Genomic DNA, 17,893 nt, shown 5'->3' on the forward strand with positions numbered 1-17,893 from the left:
AGGATGAGGCTTGGCTCTGCCACCTTCCACAGTAACCAGCAGAGCTGAGAAGGCGCCTGGGGGCAGAAGATGTTCTGCTGTATTAAAGGGTGCTGCATATCCCACCCTAGCATATGTTCTTCATAGCTCCCTGCAGGAGCTGTCTTCATCAGCCACAGTGCCTCTGGGCTTGTGGCTGCTGTGCTGCCATGGAGTCTCTATCAGATACACTCTTGTTCTTATCTGGACAATTACTGTTTTAGAGGCATATTGTTGATTCTGTAGCACTGATCTCCAAATTGTAGCTGCTTGGGTGTAGATTTTCTCATTTGTTTGTTTTGCTGGTTTGTTTTTCTGTTTGTTTTTTTTTTTTAAGTAACAGCTGTTCACAGAATCACAGAATGTTAGAGGTTGGAAGGGACCTCCAGAGATCGAGTCCAAACCCTCTGCCAAAAGCAGGATCACTTAGAGTAGTCCAAGCAAGAATGCATCCAGGCAGGTTTTGAAAGTCTGCAGAGAAGGAGATGCCACAACCTCTCTGGGCTGCCTGTTCCAGTGCTCCATCACCCTCACTGTAAAGAAGTTTCTCCTCATGTTGAGGTGAAACTTTCTATGTTCAAGTTTGCATCCATTACTCCTTGTCTTATTACTGTGCACCACCAAACAGAGATTGGCCCCATCCACCTGATATTTATAGACATTAATCAGATTCCTTCTCAGTCTTCTCAAGACTGAACAGCCCCACGTCTCTCAGTCTCTTCACAGTGGAGATGCTTAAGTCCCTCAATCATCCTCGTGGCTCTCTGTTGGACTCTTTTGAACAGATCTCTGTCTCTCTTGAACTGGGGATCCCAAAACTGGACACAGTATTCCAGGTGTGTTCTCACCAGGGCAGAGTAGAGGGGGAGAAGAACCTCCGTAGACCTTCTGGACACACTTTTCCTGATGCACCTCAGGATGCCATTAGCCTTCTTGGCCACAGGGGCACATTGCTGGCCCATGCAGAACTTGCTGCCCACCAGGGCTTCAAGGCTTTCTCTATGAAGCTGCTCTCCAGAATGCCAGCCCCCTGACCTGTACTGTTGCCTGTTGTTATTCTTCCTCAGGTGCAGGACCCTACACTTGTCCTTATTGAACTTCAGGGGGTTTGCCTTCACCCAGCTCTCAGCCCGTCTAGATCTTGTTGGATGGCAGCACAGCCTGATAGCCAGTTCTGTATAGCCAGTGAACTTGCTGAGGGTATACTCAACTCCTCATCCAGGTCATTAATAAAGATACTGACCAAAACTGGGCCCAGTACTGATCCTTGGGGAACACCACTTGGCTGCAGTCCTCCAAGTTGACTCTGTGCCACTGATCGCAGCCTTCTGAACTCTGTTGCTGAGCCAGTTTCCAATCCACCTCACAGTCCAGTCGTCTATGCCACATTTCCTGAGCTTTTCTAAAAGGATGTTATGGAAGACAGCATCAAAAGCCTTGCTGAAGTCAAGGTGTATGACATCCAGAGCTCTCTTTTCATCTGCCCACTTGGCCATGGTTTTGTAGAAGGCTGTTGGATTAGTCAAGCAAGATCTTCCTTTGGTAAATCGATCTTGGCTACTCCTGATAGCTTTCTTTTCTTCCATGTGGTTAGAGATGACCTCCAGAATGAGCTGCTTCAACATTCCAGGGATGGAGGTGAGGCTGACTGGTCTGTAGTTGCCTGGGTCTTCCTTCTTGCCTTTTGTTGCTTCTGTTCATTATCAAAAGCAAGAATCATCTTAACAGTTTACATCAGACACTTGAAATGAAGCGAGCCTTCTCTGTTCCTGCAGGAGTCAACAGGCCATGCATTTCTGTTCATTTATTTTTTGTACTGATTTGGGTTTCCTTTTTTGCTTAAAGGATTCGAGGGAGCTCAAATTGTTTAGTAAGTTTTCGGTGTAGCCCTGTTACAAAACAAAGAGTGTTGACTTCTTTCATCTCCCTTTTTTTCCTCAAATGCTGTTCTGGGGCAGCTAAACACTTTCCTGAAACACTCCTTGTACTAAATTGTTTAATTGCCATTCCAAAACATTCTGAAACTTAGTCACACCAAAACCACAGCTCTCAGGTACAGAAGATCCAAGTGTTCCTGCTAATGTGTAGTAGGTTTTGTCATTTCCACTTACAGAAATATTTGAAACCTGACTGGACGCAGCCCTAAGCAATTCACTTTCATTGACCCTGCTTTGACCAAGGGTGTTTGGCCAGCCAGTCTCCACAGGTGCATTTCAATTGCCACGACTCCCTAGAACTCAACAGTTCCCAAAAGCTGAAAGAGTTGTTCCAAGATGCTCAATCTTCATTCATATCTTGTCTTGCATGATGCAGACATAATCTCATGGTGCATCCAGAGGAGCAGATGTGGAGTAGCTTCGCACTGCCCACAGGACAGTGTAAATGCAGTTTCTGCTGAGTTTTGCCAGCGTAGGTTTGGATTATCTGCTCTTCGTGTAATGCTTTCCGGAAGACTTTTAAGTTCCAGTATCCATTTCTTTCACACAGACAAGAATGGACAGTGAAGTTTTTGAGTAATTTGATCTCATTTTGAAATAACAGAGAATCACCCAGGTTGGAAGAGATCTCCAACATCATCCAGCCCAACCTAGCACCCAGCCCTAGCCACTCAACCAGACCATGGCACTAAGTGCCTCATCCAGTCTTCTCTTGAACACCTCTAGGGACAGCGACTCCACCACCTCCTTGGGCAGCCCATTCCAATGCCAATCACTCTCTCTGCCAACATCTTCCTCCTAACATCCAGCTTAGACTTCCCCTGGCACAACTTGAGACTGTGTCCCCTTGTTCTGTTGCTGGTTGCCTGGGAGAAGAGACCAACCCCACCTGGCTACAGCCTCCGTTAAGGTAGTTGTAGACAGCAATGAAGTCCCCCCTGAGCCTTCTCTTCTCCAGGCTGCACACCCCCAGCTCCCTCAGCCTCTCCTCACAGGGCTATGCTCCAGGCCCCTCACCAGCTTCGTCACCCTTCTCTGGACACGTTCCAGCACCTCAACATCTCTCTTGAATTGAGGAGCCCAGAACTGGACACAGTAGCCAAAGTGTGACCTGACCATTGCCAAGTAACGGGGGAAGAATAACCTCCCTTGTCCTACTGGCCACACTGTTCCCGATCCAGGCCAGGATGCCATTGGCTCTCTTGGCCACCTGGGCACACTGCTGGCTCATCTTCAGCCTACTATCCACCTGTACCCCCAGGTCCCTTTATTCCTGACTGCTCTCCAGCCACTCTGTCCCCAGCCTGTAGTGCTGCTTGGGGTTGTTGTGGCCAAAGTGCAGAACCCTGCACTTGGCCTTGTTAAATCTCATCCCATTGGCCTCTGCCCACCCATCCAGCCTGTGTGATGAGGAGAGGAAAAATAGGTTTGAATGGGGAAGGAGAAAATCAGTAGTTCATTCCAGGGCTTAGGTCCTGAGTGGAAGTTGGGTTATCAATGGATGTTTATTTGTTTGTTCGTTTGTTTAATTAATGTTGGTTTTGGTTTCATTTTCCCTTCTTCTAAGAAAATTTTGAATATGAACTTCCTGCTGCAAACTTGACACCTTAAAGAGAAAACAATATAGGCTCATCTAAAAAGAATGAGTTAATAATTTCACTTCTGATAGTAACTTTGCTTAAAATTGTATAACTGTAACCTACAACTCCGCAAATACTTGTAAGAGATTCTCCCATTATACAATGGGCAGGTTAAAAAGAGAATGAACTTGCTTAAAAAGATGCACGTTCCAAGATTACTTTTTCCTGCAAAATAGTTGTAGTTCAGCTTGAATAATTAGCTGTATAAATGTGTTAATGAACCTTTACACTAAGGTATTTTCTTGCTGCAAGTGCAGGTGGTAGAGTAAGTACAGTATAACATAACTATGACTGGGGAATCACTTTGATAAATCATAGTGTAAAAAAAGTAGGACATAAAATAATTTAGCTGCATCTTTATGATTTAGGTGCAATAATATCTTAAAAAACTAGAGAACCATCTTATTGTATGTTTTCACTTTTGGATGACTAAAAAAAATGTTTTGTTTATGGCTAGGTGTTTGAGGTTTTTTCCCAAGTCTAAAAAAGTAATTGGATAGAAATGCAGCACAAAAAATTTCAATCCAGAAAGATACCTTAATTTTTTTTCCCATGTGTTTGTAACTGCATATAAAGTGTGGTTTAAATCAAGTGGTCTTTCAGCATATGTTTATGCCAGCTCTAGTGATATTATTCGTGGAAACTCTCCAGTATGGATCTGTCACAACCTGAGGGAACAAATTATTCCCTCTTAAGAGAAGGGTGAAAATAAATATAGCACTACCTAACTAAACTCTTATTTCACTAAATCCAGACGTTTATTTTTGTCACTTTCCTCCATTTGGTTGCAGTCTTTTTAAAGGAATTTGGGTTCTTTTTGTAAAAACATGGAATCCCATGAATCTTTCAAGTTTATGGGAATGTGGTGGTTTTGGTTGGGTTTTTTTTTCAGTTCAAAATGAGGCAGGATCCACTGTTTCAAATAGTCGAACGATAAACAGTAAGACACCTAATGTTTAACTGACTTTCATCTGAAGATATATTTAAATCAGATAATCATTGTTTGCTGTAGATGCTCAATGGCTGCATATATCAGTAAAATAATATTTTAAACTATGACAATGAGGAGCACCACAGAAACATGAAAGAACTCCATGGAATTTAGTAACAAAACACTTGATCTGCTTGTGTTGCTGTCCAGGCATTTGTGTGTGTATTCTTACCTTTAAATCTGTGTTTCAGAAAAGAAACTGACCTATTAGAATAGGTTTGGTTGTGGTAAAGCAGACTTCATGGGATTTGTTTTAATTTTTTTTAAGTTTTGCATGAAAAATGTTACCTTATTCTAAAGAATGAGTAATCTACTCTTTCTTAGGGTTTTGACCTGTCTGCTATAGTCCTTTTGGTACCATAGTGCTACAGTTCGTTCACAGGAGGTTAGCAGAGTTTGGTGGAAGTGCTAAAGTGGTACCTCAGCTTTACAGGCTTTTTTCCAATGAAGGAAAACAGTTCTCTTGGTGGACCAAATGGAAGGCTTCTTGATCACCATCAGTTTTGAATAGCCACAAACTAGAGTATAAGAAAGTGACAGAGCAAGCCTTTTTTTTTCTTATACTGAAAAAATGAAACAGCAGCAAGGAAGGAGTTAAAAAATTGTGTGATTAAGTTTGCAGACTTGATTTTTTCCGAGATAATGCCATTTAATTTTGGTCAAGTCTGCATGAGATTTGCTTTAATACTTGTCTAACTGTTGTTGGGCTGGAGAGTAAACACAGGAGTTTCTCTATGTGACAGAAAACCCAGATACTTTAGAGTTTGGTAAACTGTGCCAAGAAGTGTCTATAGGTTAAAAAAATGTAATATGATGTCTTCAGATACAGCCTAGATGTTAGCTTGCGAAGGAGAGATTGAGCACTAAGATCAGAGATGCTGTAGGAAGTGAGGGGAGAATGGAATAAAGCTTGACTTGAGCTGTAACTGCAGGTCAGAATTTTCCATGAATAAGGGCTGCAGAGGCTACATGGCAGCTCTGGCTGGGCTGCCTCCCAACTGCCCAGAGTGAGCATTAAAGAAAATGACAGTTGCTGGAGGTGCCCTTCTCTAAGAGGCATTTTGCTACATATGTTGTGGTCTCGTCTGGTTATGCTCCACTCTGGGAGCAAAGCCTCCATTACAGCTAATGTGACTCAAAGCTCCAGCCTTTGGTTTGGCTTAACTAACTGCTTTTTAGCACTAACAGTTGCTGCATCTATGTTGCTCATTCTACCAGATAAAAATTATTCCTAAGAGCAATTATAGCAACCAAATAGTGTGTTCTGGTAGCCTTGCTGGACAATTTCAAACTGACCATTTTTGTCTGCTGCTTCTTTATGCAGTTTTTAAATCCAAATGCTCTGACAAACTGGTAAGATGTCTGTACTCGCTGAAGAGTGGGGTGGAGTCTTCTTAATGCATTGTCTGTGTCTTAAAAGTCCTGTGGCCCACAGGAAAGGGGTGGTAGGGGTTGGACAATTGTGTGCAACAGGGAAATGTTTTAATTTGAAAATGAGACAGACTGTAGGCAGGCTTTGGTTTCCTGAAGTACAGACTGTTGGTGGCAGTGCCCAATATAGATGGTACTTGAAAAACAATTTGGTATTTCTTTATAGGAAGGAATTAAGAAAAAAAAAAGTTTTCTTTATTCCCAAAACCTTAGTTCTTGGTACTTTATAGTGCTCCTACTTGAATCACTGTGTGGGAACAAGAATGACTGAGTTCCAAGGTTTTTACCCTTTGCTTCTGCTGCCTCTTTAAACAGCTCTGATGGGTCTTACTTTTCTTAAGATCTTGCATGGCTGGAGATGAGCTGGATAGCTTTTCCTTGTGTGCTGCCACTGCAGGGGTTTCTACTTGGCTGAACTAAGACTGAGCTGCTGGCTGGACAATGCTGGTGGTCTTCTGCTTTGGAACTTGCAGCTTTGTTTGCTTTGCCCAGTTTCGTAGTGTTCTGTCGGGCTTGCTGGCTTCAACAAAGCTCTTGAGAGCTGGAGAGCTGGGAGTGGCAGGAGGAAAATAAGGCTACTAACCGATCTCTTTAGTGTGAATGGTTTTGCTGGTCTTTGAACTCATTGCTGTCTACAACTACCTGAACAGAGGCTGTAGCCAGGTGGGGGTTGGTCTCTTCTCGCAAGCAACCAGCAACAGAACGAGGGGACACCGTCTCAAGTTGTGCCAGGGGAGGCAAAGGCTGGATGTTAGGAGGAAGTTGTTGGCAGAGAGAGTGATTGGCATTGGAATGGGCTGCCCAGGGAGGTGGTGGAGTCACCATCCCTGGAGTTGTTCAAGAAAAGGCTGGATGAGGCACTTAGTGCCACGGTCTAGTTGATTGGATGGGGCTGGGTGCTAGGTTGGACTGGGTGATCTTGGAAGTCTCCTCCAACCTGACTGACGCTATGATTCTGTGTTTTTAATGTATTCATCTAGGCAATTTCAGTTTGAGAGTCTATAAAAAATATGAATTGTGAGTGTTTAATAGTGCCTGGTGGTTCTCTTCTTTTTTTAAAGTGTGACTGCCAAAAACAGTGGCTAAAAGAGGCTAGATAAAATCTTGTCAGTGTTTCACTGTATTTTTTAATGTTGTATATACAGTTTGTTCCTACGTCAATCCTGCAGCCTTATTTACTTCCACACCCCCCCCTCCCCTTTCTTCTAATTATCTAGAGATAGGTAACTTAAACATATTGGAATACCTCTGATTAAAGTAATGCTAAGCAGAATTAATGACAATGCTATCATATTGTCATCACATGAAATGTGCTTTGTTTTCTTACACTTGCTCTGTTAGATTACAGCAATACTGTATTCTATAATATCTATCTTGCCAAGATTTCTCTTCATGGCATTGCTGCAACAGTAATTAGAGCAGTACCTAAATTTTGCTTAAGTTCCTGCAGTGCTACAGTTTTAAAGTAAAAAGAAATTACTTAACTGCTTTTTAGATGGGTAGTTAACTTGGGAGTATATTTCGGACCCGGAGTTCAGATTTTAAAGCTCTCTGCAGGAGCAGAAAGAAACTTCAGCTCCAGCTGCTTTATGAGCAATGACAGGACCTGTTTTCTGAAACTGTCAATGAAAGCAGTGGGGGCAATCACAGGTGACTGTCACCTTGGGTCTTGAGACATGCCACCCTAGGTCTTTCTCTTTTCACTGTGGACTGGGACATGTATTTCTTCTGGGGATGAATCCACAGCACCAGTTTTGTTCTGATAACAGCATCTGGCACTGGATTGATTTAACAGGCTATGAGGTTTGCTCTTTTCAGATATGCACTTGTACAGCAGCTTCTGTGCGGCTCTGACATGGCCACACGCTGCTGTTGTTTTTTCTGCCTCCTAGCACCACGTGTGAAGCTAAAGCTCTTTGACACCTGCCATTTGGACCCTTTTCTTACTGAAAAATGTCATCATTTTCAGACAAGATGAAGACAGATAACTGATCGTTCTTCCCTTTGCAGGGATGTGCTGAGGGCATGCTTCATACACAGATGAATAAAGGGTTTCAGGCTGCAGCTATGCAGTTGGTTTTATTAGTTTAGTTTGGTTTTGCTGTTCATAGAGTTATGCAGAAGAAATTAAAGCAGTGATAAATCTTGCAATAATTCTCAGATGTATTCCATTCTGCTGCAATTATCAATTCTGTTACTGCTTTAATAGCAGGGAATTTCACACCACTTCTCTTGGGGAAGGAAGTGATGGCAGCTGAGGAATTGAAATCAGAAAATGTTTAGCTTCTTCTAATTCTGTAACCCATTAAATGTTTTATGAAGGATATAATTTGTGCATTTTTTCCAAACTTGCAAGTTGGTAGAACTGGACTGCATTTTCCAGAGTAGCAACTTTTTAAAAGAAGCAGCAGCATCTTAATCCTATGCCACAATTGCTTCTCTCATAATCATAGAATCAGTCAGGGTTGGAAGGGACCACAGGATCATCTAGTTCCACCCCCGTGCCATGGGCAGGGACACCTCACACTAGATCAGGCTGTCTAGAGCCTCATCCAGCCTGGCCTTAAACACCTCCACATATGGGGCTTTCACCGCCTCCCTGGGCAACCCATTCCAGATTCTCACCACTCTCCTGGTGAAGAACTTCTTCCTAACATCCAGTCTGAATCTACCCATTTCTAGCTTTCTTCCATTCCCCCTAATCCTATCACTACCTGATATTCTTGAAACGTATTTTGTGCTAGCAAACAAGCAGTTGGGTTGCATGGGTCGTTATTGTCCTTATGTTTGAAATATCCTTTTATTATGTTTGATGGTGTCCTATTGTTCCTGGGCTGAAGTGCATGTGGCTGAAGAAACTACAGCACCTCGTTTAGCCTGTGCTGGACTGTAGTCTCCATTTGGCTGTATTCATCACCTCCTTGGCAGAAGGAGCTGGCTGTGCACAGCACGTAGGGGATGGGAGTGCTCACATAGCCAAATGTGAGATCTTGGGAATGGCAGGTAACTGCCTATGACAGCAGGAAACCTTCAGCTTGCTACTGGTAATGATGAGGGGTTGCAGGTGCTGTCAAAGTTGCTTTATGGCATGGGCAGTATCCTGCTTGACAGGATGAGGAAGGACTGAGACAAATCGAAATATGAACGAAGGGATTATGGCTGTTTCATGTGAAGTCTTTTTTATGTCCCCTTGCTGTTCTGCAGTTGTTGCTAAAAATAGGTCTGTAGGGAGACATATATGAACAGATGAAGACATCCTGTTTCTCTAGTACTTCTGTAGCTCTCAGCTACTTGTAGTCCCAGAGTACAGGTTACTCCTGGGAAGATTCAGATGAAGAATTTTTTATATTGGAAGCGCTTTGGAATAGTTGCCAAGAGCAGTAGTGGATTCTCTGACATTGGACAGGCTTAGAACTCAGCTTGACATGGTGTTGGGCCACCTCCTTTTAGGCAGAAAGACTGGACCAGCTGATCCTTGGGGTCCCTTCCAACCTGGCATTCTGCAATTCTGTGAACTATTTCTGGGTTCAGGCTCTTTTGGAGCTCCTTGAAACTTTGTTGTTTTCATCTGAGGGCAAATGGATTTCTCATTCATTAAATAGTCCAGTCTTCTTTTGAACCTGTGCTTAAGTATTCACTGCCTCTCATCAGTTGGTTTTTAATCACTGTACCTATCACTGTAAAGCTTGTAGCATTCCAGTCAAGCTTCTAAATCTAACATTCTCTTCCAGCAAAAGTTCTGTCAGTTTATTTTGTTTTGTTTTTCTGTCCTGCATAATTCTTAAGCCAATTATTTTAACAGATAACACTGGGTAATCCTTTGACTCTTCTGCACTTTTGCCTTTTGTGGGAGCCACAAGCTTATGAAGAATGTATGTGTCAGTTAATATGTAGAAAACTGGGTTAGAGGAGTTAGCCGCAACTGCTAAATTCTGATTGGTAAGGGTTTTATGACCAGGTAGGAAGATCTGGACCCATTTTGAGATTGAAATACCCTTTGCTTTAAGAGTGACCATGGTTTCCTTCCAAGTACAGTCTCTTCTTTGTACTGGTGTTGTGGTAGACCTTATAGGCCCCAAATAGGCTTATACCTGTCCTGCCTTGCCCAGGCATGTTCTCCTGCTCCACCAGAGAGGCAAGCGTGGGAAATGGGACACAAAACCTGGAGCCAGAGAGTCTGGCCTGCCCAGGCTCCTGCGGTGTAAGGCACACACACTTAGCTTGTGCCTGCCTAGTGCAAGGCCTCTGCTTTGCCCAAGTTAGGGAAAAGTGAGCCTGTGGCTTAGCCTAATATGGTCTGGTTTGGCTAACTGCCATCTTGATTGGCTGTTCTGTGTCCAAAGGGCAATTAATCTCAGCCCACATTGATAAAAGGAGATAGGCAGGTGAACAACCTGCTTTTGCTTCCCTGCTTTGCTCCCCTGCTCTGTGCCTGCTCTCTCTGCTGTGCCCAGCCCTGCTGCTCTTGCACACTGCCTTATTGCTGCCTGCTAAACTCCACTGCCGCCAGTTACCAGGAGCAGACCCTGGATGCCTGCAGGCGATCAGCCTGTGTGGCCAGCGTGACATGGTGCTGAGACTGCACCACATCTGCCTCTGCACCTGAAGGTCCTGCCTAGAATCCCTGGACACATACACAGATCATCCAGAGGAAGCCAGGAGTCAAGGCCAGAGATTGTCTGCGACCTGTCCCCAGAAGCCAGGAAGATTCAAGCCTCAATGTCCAACAAGACAGAGTCCCCTGAAAGCATTTGGGCACTGTCTGGACTGTGGCTAGCCCCCGTGAGGGTAATTATAATAATCTGTGAGTAAATGCTCAATGCCTCTTTGTAATTCTCTACTGCCTGCTGCCATAGAGCAGAGAGAGCTTGAGCCCAGCTACTGGGCAAGCGGCGTATTGACCGCAAGCGGTGTTTGACTGCAGGAACCTTCTCTTCCAGTTCAATTAATGTTGCTATATTTTGCTGGTTATATTAGATGTAGATATTATCCATAGAATTTTTCCATATCCATGTAAGAACCAAAATATTATTAACATTAGTGGTCAGGGGTGGCAGAGCTCTGAGTAGCAACAGTAATTAACAAAATTAGTTTTGGAAAATATCATCTCGCATCAATTAATTTCCCCTCCCCAAGAACTGATACTGTTTGTTAAAATGCTATTTTAAAGGCTCCAAGTTGTAAATGAAGGTTTTGGAGATTATAGGAACAGTAAATTACATAAAATTAGGCAAGGGTTCTTTTTCTTTCTAGATTATTAATCCAGTGTTGCATATGAGCGGGGGGAAATTTACTTTGGTATAGAAAAATAATTGGAAATGTTAGTAAAGGTTCATGAAAACATGAGAAAGCTGCATCCATCTTTAATCCTAGAAGTCTTTAGCCTGACTTTTTCGTTATACAGACATTAGATTTTTTTTGTACACAGTTCTGAGAAGCTTTTCAATGAGAACACGGTGAGGAACCTTAGTGAGGTTTTTGAAATGTGCCATTACATGCACAGGAAATTGTGAGCAGAAATAGCCGAACAGCCGTTAGTGACTCTAGTTTGTTACATGTAATCTTCATCATTGTGCATTTTTGTAGGTATGTACTAGTTTTGAAAACTTTATTAAATAAATATTCTTAGATTATTTTCCTTTACCTCTTACAAGAAAGCCTTTTTTTTCCTCTAAATTTTCTCTTTTTGTGGGAAATGCATAACGTCTATTTGAGGCCCCTTCCAACCTAAGCCATTGTGTGATTCAAGATGAGTGGAAAAAGTTCTCTGCGTGGTCCCTAGCATAAAGCTGAGGTTCCACCAGGTGGTGCTAGTGGAATAGAAATAATGTTAGCTTAACGGTACTTAAAATGTGACTTAACAAATGTGACCGGGAATGATGACAAAAATGTAATGCAGCAAGCCTGTTTCTGCAATAGGAATGAGTAGACTGAAATCTTGTCTGGTGGTTTTATTCATTTGGGCACTTTTAATTTTCAAAAGTTAGATACTAGATGCTGTGGGGAAAAAAAAAATCAATAGGATGGCATAGTCCCAGGTTCTTTACCTGCCTTTTGTAAGTCAGAAAGCAGTTTTTGAAACATGTCATATCATATCATTGCCATCTGCTTATATACCTACTACATTTTTACCTTATATAGCAAAATAACTTTAATAATGTTTTAACTATTAAGAGTTTGGTCAGTGGAAGAATCTTTCCTCTGAAGGAATGCACAGAAATACAGAGTCTCACTGTGTGAGGAAGTAAGTCTAGTTTTTTGTTTTAATGCATTATGTGGATTGAATTTATTTCTACTTCAACTTTTTAAGTTCTTAAACTATACAGAATTTTAGATACAGTTTTTACCAGCTCTCACAAGGGCTTCCTGTTCACTCTCTTGATAATTGGATCCCTTAAATAAGGAGATGGGGGAATGTTTGTCAACAGTGTGTACCACAGTAGTTTGGAATAAATTTTTGTTGCCTGCTGGTTTGAGCAGGTTTTGGTTTTGTTTTAATGTGCCTTGACATAACTATGTATATCCTTTGAAAGCACGAAGTAGAGCATTTTACAACATTAAGTTGTACCATATAGCATTTCCCTTTTAGAAAGGAATTGCTAGAATTTAGAAAACAAGCAAACAAAATGACTTTGAGCCAAAATGACTGTCTGGTGTAGCAAAAACAAAAGCAAAATCTGAGACAACTGCAAACAAAAATCCCCAAACCCATTATATGCATAATCTTAGTGTTGTGATCAAGCTGGTAACCGCCTCACTGTACCCAAAACAACTAAATAAAACCACATGACAGCCACTAATAGGTCTGTAAATGTTTGGCTGACTATGTTTGAATGAACCAGAGGATTATTTCTTTGGAGTTTGAGGCTCTGTATGTTTACTGGGGATACAGATTTGTTTGGCGTCTGGATTTGGGCACAGTGGTAAGGGGGTCATGAAGGGAGAGTGTCCCCCACCCTGGTACACCAAATGCTTTCATAAGTGCATATGTACACAAAGCCACCTCAGAATGGCTGTTGAATATTCAGTCTACTGCTTCTGAAAGTGCTTTCAAAATCTTGTTTTTTTGGTTGAGATACTTTTTTTTAGTGTGGCTTCCTCCTCTCCTCCTTCCTGCAGTGTATAAATGTTCTTGTGCTTGAGGAAAGGAAATGTATTCTTTTAAAACGTTTCTTTCTCTCGTCCTGAGTTTAATTTTGTTTGCTCATTTTAGCAAGGTGGTTTTCTTACTACCTAAAACAAGATCTGGTGCAGTTCACTTGCTGCCACAGAATGACAGTGTTACTGCAGTCCTCTCACTTTTGAAAGTTGTAAGTGTAGTATTAATGAGACTCAGTAAAATACAGAATGTTTTTAAATTGCCATTCAGGTGACTTAATTTTTTTTCACTGCACAAAGCACTGCAAGCTCCTTATTACTTACAGTAGTAACTGCTTATACAGCATCCTAAAAATGTGTGCAAGACACTAATATTTTTTTTTTAATCTAAATTTGATATTAACATATTTAGAAATTGCAGAGAGTTTAATTTTTGGATCTTTTGAAATACAAAGATTGGAGAGCGATGGATGAAAAGCTGTTAGAAGTATGTGCTAACATATATGGGTTTTGGAAGCAGTATCCAAAAAGAGAGCACTTGCCAGATGCTGCCTTTATAAGGCTTGAACACGTTAAGAAATATGTTCTGCTCCTTTGTTATTTAAACTACCTGTTGGCCAGAAAAATCAGTTTGATGAAGCTTCTGTCAGTGTCTTTGTTTTTCAGCAGCTAGGATTTTATAGTAAGACTTTCTGAAGTGTTATAGGACTGTTTTAGGACATGTCATTTGTACTGAAAGAATGTTTCTGAACAACAGGACTGGTTTAGGAAATGCCATTTGTACTGAAAGAATACTTCTGAACAAAAGGACTGGTTTAGGAAATGTCATTTGTACTGAAAGAATGCTTCTGAACAACAGGACTGGTTTAGGAAGTGTCATTTGTACTGAAGGAATACTTCTGAGCAACAGGACTGGTTTAGGAAGTGTCATTTGTACTGAAGGAATACTTCTGAGCAACAGGACTGGTTTAGGAAGTGTCATTTGTACTGAAGGAATACTTCTGAGCAACAGGACTGGTTTAGGAAGTGTCATTTGTACTGAAGGAATACTTCTGAGCAACAGGACTGGTTTAGGAAATGTCATTTGTACTGAAAGAATACTTCTGAACAAGAGGACTGGTTTAGGAAGTGTCATTTGTACTGAAAGAAATACCCACAGTACAGAATACTTTTAGAAGTTCATGAAGTTTCTCCCCACCTTATTCCGCTAGTCTGAGCAAATCTTTTTCTGTGTTAAACTGATTGCGTGAGTGGGTCTGGAGTTATGCTAGTATAAAAGAGAACAGGATTTTATTCTCTGTATTTATTGAAAGATGCAGTCTGTTTGTAAACTTTTAAGTTTCAAGTAACTATAAAATCTGCGTGTGTGCTTGCGTGCACAACGCTCTATTCTAGTTTGGGGGAGAATCTGTAAAAACAGCAGTAAGAAATTCTTACAGTTTGTGTCTGCATTTTACACTATTTGGTGTTACCATGCTTGGAACATTCAGTCAGATTGTTTTGTCTCTGAGCTATTTTCCAGCCTCCAGGAGATGCTTCTAGGTATCAGTTTCTTTACTGAAAAATGAACCTACTAAATGTTCTTAGAGCAGTCTAAATTTAAAGCAGTATGAAGGAAAGTTATGATTTTTATTGAAAGGTCTGGTTCTTAAAGGTTGTGGTTTCCCTCCTTATGGCAAAGACAGGGTTAGTCTAAGGCTGGAATAGTAAAAGTAAAAATAGCTCTGAAATTGATCACATTCTTTTCCATTGCAGTAGGTGTAGGATGCCTTAATTATCAACCTGAAATTCAAGTTCCATTGAAGTTCCTTGAAGAGAAGTACTGTTGATTCGCTTGTGTAAAAATTTCACAGCTGAAAAGAAACTTAGGCTGTGAATACTTGATTGCTGTTTTCTCTTCAGTGGAACTAGAGCACTTGAGGGGTTTTTAATTAGATGTTTGAATTGGTGAGTTTATCATCACTACTGAATGAGTTTGAGGTGTGCAGTGGATACGTGAACTGTAGTTTAAGCTACTGAAAACGTGCAGGCTGTGTTTTTCTTTGGGGACGGCAGCGAGAGCAGGGAAAAGACGGTGGTAAAGGCAGCTGCAGCTCAGTTTCTATCAAGTCGGGATTTTTTTTCTGTGTATTTTAGGCAGCTGGCTTTAGGCAATGTGTACATGTGCTCATAACTTGGTTAGGTGTAGCAGTTTGATGTTAGACTTCAGAATGTAAGTACTTTTAATGACACTGTTGGGTAGGGTTTTGTTTTGTTAATGGAAGCTAGATTGCGGAGGTACTTTGGGTAACACTTGTTCCTTGCCTTTGTTTTCTCTGTTGTAACATTATTACAGGGGTTCAAATCACATACAGTGTATAATGATAATCGGGCAAGGACTGAAAAGGGATGAATGTTGCAGGTCAGGAAGGGGTGTTTTGATTTAAATAGGATGGTTTTTTCCCCTTTGCCTGCACTGCCTTACTTTCAGAAGTATTGATCCAAAAGATTTCTAAAATGCAAGCCTTTAAAAAAGGTCCAAGTGCTCAGTCAAGTCACTTGCTAAGTCTTTCACTTGTGTTGTTCAGTAGTTTGGTGGTTTGCTTATTTGCCATTTTATTTTTCAGCATTGTCAGTGAAGCAGGAGCATCTATTTACAGTGTCAGCCCAGAAGCATCCAAGGAAATGCCAGACCTAGACCCTAACCTACGAAGTGCAGGTATGAAGTGTGTTTTATCACCACAGAGCTTGATTCTCAGATCTTGGACTGTATTGTTTATAATGTTAAGTATAATAATAGCCAAAAGCATAAAAAGTGAAGGGTTTTGGTGTTTTCTTTATAATCTTTTATGCTTTTATCGTTTCACATTTGAAAGATGTGCAAATCATTAACATCATCTTCCACTAAGGCCTGTAATGTAAAGGGTCTTGAGGATGTATTCCTTTAATAGTCTGGTTTAAGAATTTATGGGGATTAATATAATCAACAAATTGTATAAACTTTCACAGTTGGACATGTCCATGCACACAAGAGTTAGACCCTTTCTTGTCCCTTGTATGTACAAAATTGTCTCTTAATAATAATTGAGTGCTTCGAGGGATAGAAAATGATGTAGGAATAGAAAAGACAATTTGAAAATGTGCATTCACTGTGAAGTCTTTGTCTATCCAAACCTTCAGTCCTCAAGAGGTACTCTTTAGTTTTGTTTTTTAAAACTTGATCTACTTGAGAATAAATGTCACTGGGGTATGATACAGCCCAATTCTTAGAAATGTAAAACTGTTGCCACTCTTAAAATTTTCAGTGTTTGCTTAAAGAGTAGTCTTTAAAGATCAAATTCTTGCCAGCCTCATTGGTATCCAGATTTTGCTCATGGATCTGCTTTATTGGAAGACAGCTGCAAGGACAGGTCTGAGGTTATTTATTACTCATTTGTGTATTTTTTAGTGTACCTCAGCATCTTTTTTTTGTGTGTTTGTGTTTCCTGCAATTTGCTATTGTACTCAAAGCTGCTGTGTTTGAAAATGCAATAATACTCCTATAGAAACATTTCCCACTTAATTCTAGCAGGTCATTGATACCCTTAGGAGGGTAGTAGAAAACAGTTCTGAAGTTACATGGTAGTTTGGGGTGAAGCTTTCTTGAGTTTTTTCTGCTTTTCTTTTTTCCATGAGGGCTGGAAAACTGATTTGTGTTAACTCAATGTGACTAATTGTACAGGAATAATCTTTAAATTTCTGTATCAGTCCTTTCCTCCACAGGACAGGTCTTTAGCTTGTTTTGCTTTACTCTTTTCTCCTTACTTATGAACAGGCTCCACTGGGATTTATTTCTTCCTTGGGCCGCATCAGTTTTTAATGTGTCGCGGTGTGGCCATAATGAATATTAGGCTTGTGACAGTTCTGTATAGGTGGCACTAAGTTTCCCTTGGGCAAAAGTTTCTGGTGGTTTGTTTTTTGTCGTTGATGATGTATTCAATGCAGGTTTAGAATTGATGTGAATGAAAAGACAAACAGTGAAAAAGAGAGCTCTAATTATTACCAGTGTGCTTTTCCAGGTGTACATGAATTCACTTTTGTCTGAAATTAATTTTTTTAACATTTTAGAGCTTATTCTTTAGTCTTGTCCATCAAATGTAATAAATGAAACTCAAATTTGTAATACATGGCCGATTTCAGTATTAATTATCGAGACTTTCTAGTTTCTCCGCTATTACTAGGAATTGCTTCAGGCATAACTTAAATGCTGTTGCTTGTGGTTTGAAAAGCATCAAGAGTTTTAACATGGTACAGCAGTATCACAGAGTGGATAGAAATTGGAAGAGGGTGAGAGAGAAAGTGAAAAAATAATCGTTTAGTTCCACGGATGTCAGCTGCTACAGAACTGACAGCTAGAAGTATATTTATTGCAATAGTCTTTCTAGAAGTTTTAGACTTTCTTTTGACTTCTTTTGGTGTCAATTTGTAATTGGCTGCACTAAAGCTGTGGACTTTTTTTTATAGCTGAACATAAAAAAATGACATAACGTTAGAGGGAAACATTAACTGATGTTTGAGGCGTTTGGCAAACTTCTTCGCTAGCTTTTACTTTCATGCTTTCGATTTTCCTCTAGTTTGCAGCAAACAGAAAAGTGACATGGTGTCAAAACTGACTGGCTTTTTCTTTTTAATTGTTGTGTTACATCATGTCAGGTTCAGTGCTTACATGATAGCATTTAGTACATTAAAGGAAGCTGACAGCTGCATGATGAAGTGTGACATTTATAGTTAAAATAAAAGGTACGGCTGATGTGAGCTAT

At 40.8% G+C, this 17,893-nt stretch overlaps 1 protein-coding gene across 1 annotated transcript in view; it reads left to right on the forward strand.

The window, feature by feature from the left end:
- The window catches only part of SRBD1 (S1 RNA binding domain 1), a 142,334-nt gene that overhangs the window by 60,935 nt on the left and 63,506 nt on the right, over window positions 1-17,893 (forward strand). Inside the window, exon 16 of the mRNA XM_064158381.1 lies at window positions 15,722-15,813. Coding sequence (XP_064014451.1) covers window positions 15,722-15,813 — 92 coding nt within the window. The remainder of the gene's footprint in view (window positions 1-15,721; window positions 15,814-17,893) is intronic.

The sequence above is a fragment of the Pogoniulus pusillus genome, chromosome 18, assembly GCF_015220805.1.
Source record: "Pogoniulus pusillus isolate bPogPus1 chromosome 18, bPogPus1.pri, whole genome shotgun sequence".
NCBI lineage: Eukaryota > Metazoa > Chordata > Aves > Piciformes > Lybiidae > Pogoniulus > Pogoniulus pusillus.